At 54.3% G+C, this 8,138-nt stretch overlaps 2 protein-coding genes across 4 annotated transcripts; both read left to right on the top strand.

Moving 5' to 3' along the window:
- Nucleotides 1-519: 519 nt before the first annotated feature.
- MYL6B (myosin light chain 6B) lies at nucleotides 520-4,661 on the top strand. Of its 2 annotated transcripts, XM_005206579.5 has the most exons (8): nucleotides 520-625; nucleotides 1,919-2,147; nucleotides 2,862-2,889; nucleotides 3,104-3,247; nucleotides 3,460-3,633; nucleotides 4,159-4,236; nucleotides 4,390-4,427; nucleotides 4,565-4,661. In XM_005206579.5, the coding sequence occupies exons 2-7, from the start codon at nucleotides 1,965-1,967 to the stop codon at nucleotides 4,416-4,418; spliced, it is 636 nt and encodes a 211-aa protein (XP_005206636.1). In that variant the 5' UTR covers nucleotides 520-625; nucleotides 1,919-1,964; the 3' UTR covers nucleotides 4,419-4,427; nucleotides 4,565-4,661. The 2 variants fall into 2 exon arrangements, with proteins under 2 accessions (XP_005206636.1, NP_001069181.1); NM_001075713.1 differs by lacking the exon at nucleotides 520-625 and having other exon boundaries at nucleotides 1,956-2,147.
- A 319-nt stretch (nucleotides 4,662-4,980) lies between these two features.
- Nucleotides 4,981-8,113, top strand: MYL6 (myosin light chain 6). Of its 2 annotated transcripts, NM_175780.1 has the most exons (7): nucleotides 4,996-5,028; nucleotides 5,298-5,325; nucleotides 6,187-6,330; nucleotides 6,529-6,702; nucleotides 6,794-6,871; nucleotides 7,176-7,220; nucleotides 7,924-8,112. In NM_175780.1, exons 1-6 carry the CDS (start codon nucleotides 5,026-5,028, stop codon nucleotides 7,202-7,204), a joined length of 456 nt encoding a protein of 151 aa, NP_786974.1. In that variant the 5' UTR covers nucleotides 4,996-5,025; the 3' UTR covers nucleotides 7,205-7,220; nucleotides 7,924-8,112. The 2 variants fall into 2 exon arrangements, with proteins under 2 accessions (XP_005206559.1, NP_786974.1); XM_005206502.5 differs by lacking the exon at nucleotides 7,176-7,220 and having other exon boundaries at nucleotides 4,981-5,028; nucleotides 7,924-8,113.
- Nucleotides 8,114-8,138: the final 25 nt, after the last annotated feature.

Raw genomic sequence — 8,138 nt, 5'->3', positions numbered from 1 at the left:
AACTTAGAGCGACTAGGGCAGGTGACCGGCTTAATTCCAAAGTTTAACACTTCAACTACCAGTTCATTTTTTAAAAAAACGAAAAACTTCAGTTAACTGTTCCAAGTCACAAGGCAACTCAACGGCTTCTGTTCTCTTTCTACCAAACAGTAAGAGGAAGCTAAAAAGGCCGAACCATTATGCCCGAGGGAGTAAGTGCTTCCCACTATCTGACCTCCATCCGGCCTGCTGCAGCTGCAGCCTTTCCCTCTCGTTCTGCGTTCTTACCAGTGGATTCAGAAATAAATCCCCACCCACACTAAACCGGGAACTCAGAGCCAAGCAAAGGAGATATCTTGAGGGACCACGCGCGGTTTTACGGTCAGGGATAGGGGCTGTAAAGTGCTCACTGCCTTTCGGTTCTGGGACAAGAATCGCACCCCCAAAACCTGAGTCACCAACCGCCGCCGCGGGCCGGAAGTCACTGCGCCAGCATCCTCCCTGAGCCTTACCGCGGTGTTTCCCGTGAGCCCGCGGGCGCGCGAGGACTACATCTCCCGGCATGCTTCGAGGCTGCAGAAATTAACCCTTCAGGGCCCGCGGCTGCCCTGCGCCCCGCCTCCGCCCCTTACCTGGACCCCACAGGGTGAGTTTTGGGGCGCTGGGGAGGGGCTCTTTCCTTTATTTAAGGCTTAGGGGTGTGTGTGTGTAGGGGTGTGTGTGTGTGTGTGTATGTGTGTGAGATGTACTCCTGGCTAGAGGAAAGATTCTGATTTTCCTAAAATGAGACGATTTGCAGTAATGAGGTTCAGATGGGTTTTTTTTTTTTGCGAGTGGGAGACCCAGCATCAACTCTCTAAACCCCTAAATTGAATCACTACTGTCTTCCTCCGAATGCTATCTAAATCATCGCCTTCTTTACCCCCAGTACAAAAATAACCAGTAAACCCTCCCCTCTTTCATAGGCCCCTGACTTCCACCTTTCCCCAGTCCTCACAACAAGGTTTGCAACCTGGCTGCCAAGTCAGGGTTTTATTATCCTTCTGGTTGAGGGTTGAAAACTCATGGAGCCCAGAGGACCTCGCACATCTTTATGGATTAGAGATTTTAGAAATTAGGCCCTTTGCCTCTCAGAGCCTGCCTTTCCCCTCAGGTGCCACCATGGAGTCCCTGCAGGTTCAGCAGGCACCCCATCTTTGTCTGACTTGAATGACCATAGGCTTGTGGACAGGGTTCCTTTCTTCGGAGTATGGGTGATGGGTATTAAATTCAATCCTTCCCTCCATCCCCACTCCTAAAACAACACTGGGGCTAGAAGAGTGGGTGGGAGTCACACCCTTCTATTACTGTTCTTTCTCCGTACCCTGCAGTGCACAGTTCCAGTTCTGGGCTGGGAGGGAGGGGGTTAGGGACTTGAGGTACCGAGTATTATAAGCTGTGGGGTGAACTACCCTGCTCCTCATCCATAGGAAGAGGGAAGTGGAAGGGCTGCTTGTTTTTTTCCCCTTTCACTACTCCCAGACCCCACTTTAATAAGGCCCCCATCTTTGCCTCCATCTTCAAGAGTCTAAAGTTGCTAGGAAAAAGGACTATTCCGAGTCAGGGGGTCGGAATTTTCTGGGTCCTCTTCTTTTCCTCACCCCTGTTTCAGTTTCTCCCTGGCAACCCTCCTATCTGCACCCTGAAAGTTAACTCCCCCTTTCTGGGCTGTCTCTACCTTCCTCCCCCTGCCCCCAAAGGGCCATTGTTCTGGTCAGCGTTTGGGGCGGGGTGGACAGAAGGGAGAAGACCTTGGGGCAGGAGTCCTGAACCACACTGAGGCCAGGGGAGTGAGGGCAGCCGGCATATCTCTCCTCTATCTCACCCTCCCCCCAGCCAACTGGCTCCCTGCCCCTGCCCCCGCCCCTTGACATCCCAGACTCCCTGGCTATTTAAACAGAGATGGGTGCCCCCATCGGCACGCTGTCCTTTGGCCACCCGACATCATGCCTCCCAAGAAGGATGTTCCCGTGAAGAAACCAGTGGGGCCCCCTGCTGCCCCCAAGCCTGCTGCTAAGCCTGCAGTAGGGCCCCCTCCATCCAGGGTTGAGCTACCATCACTTATCCCTGTAATCCTTGAGAAACCTGCGAAAATCCAGGAGCCCCCCATCGATCTCTCCAAAGTGGTGGTAAGTCCCTGAAAAGTGAGAAAAGAATGGAGGAGTGGGTACAACAGTGGGATATAGCCTAGGGGACTACGGGTATCTAAAAGGTAGGGAATCAGTAAGCACTGGATGATGGTGGGGGGTTTTCTTAGTACCCCCCGCCCCGGAAGCATCTAAGCTTAATGACTCTATTGTCTTTGTTGCCCTCTGCCTCTAACCGATAACATGTGTGTATATGTACATCACTTTCTCACTGTCCTGCTGGAGGCAGAGCCTGTAAGATGGGGAACATCTGGGTTCTGAGGACAGTTTCAAGGTGAAAGGGGGGAGCTGCTGCCTGCCTGTCTGACTATTCAATATGAAAAGCCACAGCTCTGAACCCCAGGAGGGAAGGCTGAAGAGGACAGACTTGTTAGACAATCACAGCTGGGGGCCAGGGGTAAATTTAGCCTTTGTTCAGCCCCCAGTTATGTGAGGGATGCAGGGCTCAGGGCAGTAGAGGGAGGGGAACAGGTGGCATGGGATTAACCCTGTTCCCAGGAAACCCTCCCCCCAATAATTCCTCCTCTTGGGATTCTCCCAAGTTCTGGAGCTGGGAATGGGACTGAGGTGGCTGGGTTCCCAGCCTGGTCCCTATGGGCCCCTCCCCCGAAGTGGCTGCCAGTTGGTCGGGAGGAGTGCTGGAGAGGGATTGAGTGAGTCCTGTCATCTCTCCTCACATGCTGTTCTCTTCCACAGATCGAGTTTAACAAGGACCAGCTGGAGGGTGAGGAGACGCCCCTGAGCCCAGTGTCCATCCCAAGTCCCCAGTCAGATCCTCTATCTATTCCCCTACCTCTATTCCCGACCTTGAAACCTCCCACACTAGTGCTCCTTGTGTCCTCTCTTCTGCCCAGCTCAAAGCACACTGTTTCTGAATTTCCTTTCTCCTGGTGGTGATGGGAACCCCTTGTCAACACTGACCTCTCCTTACACTTCAGAGTTCAAGGAGGCCTTCGAGCTGTATGACCGAGTGGGGGATGGCAAGATCCAGTTCAGCCAGTGTGGGGACGTGATGAGGGCTCTGGGCCAGAACCCCACCAACGCCGAGGTGCTCAGGGTCTTGGGATACCCCAAGAGTGATGGTGAGGGCACCTGTGGGACCATGCGGGTTTGGTGGTGGAGTGTTGGTAAGGTGATCAAGGATCCTGAGGTGGGTCCCAGGACTTTAAAAACTGTCAAACATAAGGGCAAAAAAATATCTGAATGTTGAACAGATGAAACCCTTCATGGTGGGGATGGGAGTTGGGTCCTAGGTGACACTGTAGTAACCTTTCCTTCACCTCTCTATCTCCAGAGCTGAAGTCGCGCCGTGTGGACTTTGAGACTTTCCTGCCCATGCTCCAGGCAGTCGCCAAGTTGCCGGACCGAGGCTCATACCAGGACTACCTGGAGGGGCTTCGGGTGTTTGACAAAGAGCAGAATGGCAAAGTCATGGGAGCTGAGCTCAGACATGTCCTCACCACCCTGGGTGAGGCAGGGACCAGAACTCCTGGGGGTGTTGAGAGGAGGGGATGAACTAAGAAGGTTAGCCAAGTAGGCAGAGCCAATGAGGGATTACTGTCCTGTGGGTCATGGGAAGGAGACTGAGAAGGTCAGAGCCTTAGGGACAGGATCTGAAGGTCTTCCCCCTTCAGTCTAGTGAGTGGGCTGCAGCTGCCTCCCAAAGGGGCAGAGGAAAGGGAACGAGGTGGGAAATCTGAGTTTCAGTCTTGGGAAGAGATGGCTGTACTCTATGATATGGTCTGTTTCTTAACCCTCTGGAATTCAGTTTCCTTGTCTATCAAAGCTTTCACCACCTATAACTGAGGTGAAATGGAAAGCAAGATTCAGAGACACACTCAAGGCATGCCCACTACAAAGAGGGAATTCTCTTGGGGGACTGTTGCTATGGGCAACTCTCCAGGCTGGGAGAAGAGGAGGTACCACCAGAAGAAAGAGGCGTGGGTTGATGAGGGAGGGAAGGCAGGGGCTAAAACACTGTGTCTGGGCCCAGGAGAGAGGATGACTGAAGAGGAGGTGGAGTCTGTTTTGGCAGGACATGAGGACAGCAGTGGCTGCATCAACTACGAAGGTGAGGGGCCAGAGGAGCAGAAACGACTAGGGAGGAGGGAGGCAGGAGGCCCGAGGTATGTGGGTGGAGGCATCCTGGAGCCTGAATTATCTAAAGTAGATGGGTTATCATCAGGCCAGCTTCTGAAGCCCCTCTGGCCTCTTCTCTCTGCAGCCTTCCTGAAGCACATCCTAAGCGTCTGAGCAATGCAGGTAGGGCACTCTCACTGCGCCTTGAGAGGCAAGCCTCCTTCCTGTCCCTCTGCCTGCGTACAAAAGCAGGGAAGTGCATTTCCGTGTCTTGCTGCGCGACAGCGGCAGGATTTGGCAACGTTCATCTTTTTCCACAGGTGCAGGGGGGTCGGACGCTGGGCCCCCACCAGGCAAAAGCACGTTCCTGCCACTAGGAGGCTATTGTTTCAAAATAAAGAGACGTTTCCTCCCTTAGCTTCCGACTCTTGCTTTCTTTAGAGGTGGGGGAGGGAAAGGGAGGGCTCCTCTTCCCACCCGCACCCACCAATGCGACCTCCTCTGACTTTCTCGCTGCTCGGAGGAGCAGATTCCTTGCGCCCCATTCCACCTTGTTCTGCAGTTTCTGTGCCCCAGGTAGGGCTATTCTGGAGACTTGAACACCAGCTGGCCCCCGCCCACCTTATTACTAATATAGTAGCATCATCTGCATAAACCCGGGCCAGGATCCCCATTGGCTGGGTCAGCTGGGGTGACGTCATTAGGACGTACTAAGACTAGGGTTGGGCCAGGAACCGGAGCCATTACTGCAGGAAAAGGTCCCGCAGAGCTGAGCGTCAAGATGGTGGGGCCTGGGGCCGAGAGGATGAGCGGGATTTGGGGCGAGAAGCGGGAAGCCGGGGAGAAGGGGCGGGGAGAAGGCAGAGAGTAGCGAGTAAATGAACCTGAGGCCCCCGAAGGTTGGAGGTGGGGTTGGAGTGTTTGGGATCCTACCCTGCTGGGAAGCGAGTCCCCAGCATGGAATAGGAGTTTGTGATTCAGAGTTTTGGGACTGGGACGGAAGCTGGGGGGATTGGAGTTATGATGCTGACCACTCTCGTCTTCTCTGGGCAGTGTGACTTCACCGAGGATCAGACCGCAGGTAGGTAATCTCTGACCTCTGTTGAGGTCATGTTAGGGAGAGGGACACTCCCTCTACCTCCTTCCCCCTCACCTGTCATCTCTTTAGCACCCCCAGGGGAATACCTGGTGGGTTCCCTTCTCCTTCCTTCTGGATCTTCCATTTTCTTTCCTCACTCTTTCTTCCTCCCTTCCCTTCTACTCTAGATCTGAGCCCCAAGCACTGGGTGAGTTTTAGGTGACGTGGGTGTGTTAAACAACTTGATCACTAATGCCTGCTGTGTGTGGGGCTTGGGGACGGTGTATTAAGCTGTTTGTGCTCCTCTGTTCCTTAATCAGCCACTTCTGCCTCTTTTCCTCCTGTGATAACTACCCTCTCCCTCAGCTTGTAATTGTGAAGGCTGTAAACAGCAGTGACGTTTTTTTGTGAAAGTGCAACAGGGGAGTTTGCTGAGGATACTTCTTTGTAGCAGTACCCTCTGAAATGACCCTGTACTGGAGAGGTGAGAAGTGGCAGGCTGGGATGACCCCAGTCCCAGGCCGCTGCTCCCACTTCCTTATAAGGACAGGGCCCAGACAGGGCGGTGGCGAATTCCTGCCCTGAGTCGTGTAATGAGGAGGCTGGGCAGGCTTGCTGCAGGCGGAGAGGGTATGTAAATGGCCGTTACCACTCTGCTAAGGGTTGAGGAAGGCCAGGTCTTTATGTGAGACACCTGAGTTGGGAGGAAGGGACACTGGATCCCTCTTAGAGGGCTTGGGTTTACAGTGTTGTAAATATCTGATTTCCTCAGCATGATCAAAGTTGAATGGGCAGTGGGGACTGTGGAGGAGGGTTTGGGTTAACACCTGTGTGTCCCATACTGATGTTTATCTGGATCCTCAGAGTTCAAGGAGGCCTTCCAGCTGTTTGACCGAACGGGGGATGGCAAGATCCTGTACAGTCAGTGTGGGGATGTGATGAGGGCCCTGGGCCAGAATCCCACCAACGCCGAGGTGCTCAAAGTCCTGGGGAACCCCAAGAGTGATGGTGAGGGTCCTTAAGAACAACTCCGCAGTGTGGTGGTGGGCCTGCAGTCTTCAAATAGCTTCCTTTTATCTTCCTAGGCCCCAAACACAAGCGGGTCTTGTCTGGCAAATCCCACAGATTTCTCCTGCCTGGAGTGGGAGCCCCTTAACCCTAGTCCTAAGAACACATATGACTTAGCTTCCACCTCCTTTTCGGCAGAGATGAACGTGAAGGTACTGGACTTTGAGCACTTCCTACCCATGCTGCAGACTGTGGCCAAGAACAAGGACCAGGGCACCTACGAGGACTATGTCGAAGGCCTTCGGGTGTTTGACAAGGAAGGGAACGGCACTGTCATGGGTGCTGAGATCCGGCACGTTCTCGTCACACTGGGTGAGGCTCTGCCCTTCCTTCTTGAGATGCCACTTGATAGACCTCAGTGTCACTCAACTCCAGAACACTCGCTCTTCCTTCCCCTCTGAAGGTGAGAAGATGACAGAGGAAGAAGTAGAGATGCTGGTGGCAGGGCATGAGGACAGCAATGGCTGTATCAACTATGAAGGTGAGGGACGAACCAGGGTCTCGGAGGAAGCAGCCATACGGGGCAGGTCATGCACAGCACTGAGGGCTTTCCCTGTCCCTGGATTCAGGCTCCTAAAAGTGCCAGGAGGCAAGGGGCAGGGCCCAGCCCAGCCCAGGAATGGGAGGCCAGAGGGGTGTGACAGGAAAGGAAGGGCTCATGTGGCCTGAAGGGTGGGGAAGGGATGGGAAGTAAAAATAAATGGATGTCCAGTCCCTCACTGCCTGACCCCTTCACCCCACGTCTATGTCTTGTCTTCACCATGAATGTCTCTTCCTTCCTGCAGCGTTTGTGAGGCATATCCTGTCGGGGTGACGGGCCCATGGGGCGGGTACGGCTCCTCCCAGCCCCCCTTCTCTAGTTGACCTCCCCAGTGTTTTCCTCCCCAGCCTTTGCTCTCTAGCCCCTGCCCTTCCCCTACTACCATCTGACTTCCTCCCGGCATGCCTCTGCATGGAGCTGACTGGGGAGGGGAGGGGTTCCTCAAAGAGGCAGACAGCCTGGGGGTGTGGCACCTCCTCCTCTCCTAGAACGGGCTCTGAGGTTTGGTTGGCTTCTGGGGTACTGGTGTCTGGGAACTCACACCAGCCTACCTACCCCTGTCTGGCTTCATGGTGATCCTTTAGCCCGGGATCACGTGGTTGGCAGGGGGGGGTGGGTTGCCTGCCCCATCGTGCTGCTGTAGGTCTTCTCTTCTTTCCGCTGGGCAGCTTGGAGGTACCCTAACCCAAAACTCTGTCTCCTCCTCCCCCAGTGGCTGACAGTAGCTGTAGGTTTAGTTGGGAACTCTTCCGCCTCTGCTGTGTTCTTGCTGCTCAGGGTGGGGCAGAGGGAACTAACAGCTGGTGGGAGGGGAGCTGGGGGTCGAGAGTACTGGTTAGACTCAAGGTGGCCCCTCTGCAAACTGACCCCAAGGTTGGTTGTTGTGGGCACATTCCTTCTTACGCTGCCTTTGTGGTCTTGTGGTCTCCTGGCCCCTGGCGGACCCCTCCCCTTCGCCCTGCTTCCTGTTCACCCCCCTCTCCTTTCCACAGAGCTCGTCCGCATGGTGCTGAATGGCTGAGGATATTCCCAGTGTGCGTGGACACTGCACCTTCCTTGTGGGAGATTGTGTATGTAGCCCGGACGCTTCTAGGTTCTCTTGTCACAGTATTTTCCCCAGATTCTCTTTCTTGGATGATGTCTGCCATCAGCATTCACCAAATAAACTTGTTCTCTGCTCTATGTGCGGTTCTGCTGTTCTTCCTGA

The sequence above is a fragment of the Bos taurus genome, chromosome 5 (genome assembly GCF_002263795.3).
Source record: "Bos taurus isolate L1 Dominette 01449 registration number 42190680 breed Hereford chromosome 5, ARS-UCD2.0, whole genome shotgun sequence".
Classification (NCBI taxonomy): Eukaryota; Metazoa; Chordata; class Mammalia; order Artiodactyla; family Bovidae; genus Bos; species Bos taurus.
This window is presented reverse-complemented; position numbering and strand designations above follow the sequence as displayed.

Excerpts from the sequence above, each read along its gene's own strand:
- MYL6B (XM_005206579.5), top strand. The coding sequence starts at position 1,965 with ATGCCTCCCAAGAAGGATGTTCCCGTGAAGAAACCAGTGGGGCCCCCT. Across the intron at positions 2,890-3,103 it reads TAACAAGGACCAGCTGGAGG|AGTTCAAGGAGGCCTTCGAG; the intron begins GTGAGGAGACGC and ends CTTACACTTCAG. Across the intron at positions 3,248-3,459 it reads GGGATACCCCAAGAGTGATG|AGCTGAAGTCGCGCCGTGTG; the intron begins GTGAGGGCACCT and ends CTCTATCTCCAG.
- MYL6 (XM_005206502.5), top strand. Across the intron at positions 5,326-6,186 it reads CACCGAGGATCAGACCGCAG|AGTTCAAGGAGGCCTTCCAG; the intron begins GTAGGTAATCTC and ends CTGGATCCTCAG. Across the intron at positions 6,872-7,923 it reads TGGCTGTATCAACTATGAAG|AGCTCGTCCGCATGGTGCTG; the intron begins GTGAGGGACGAA and ends TCCTTTCCACAG.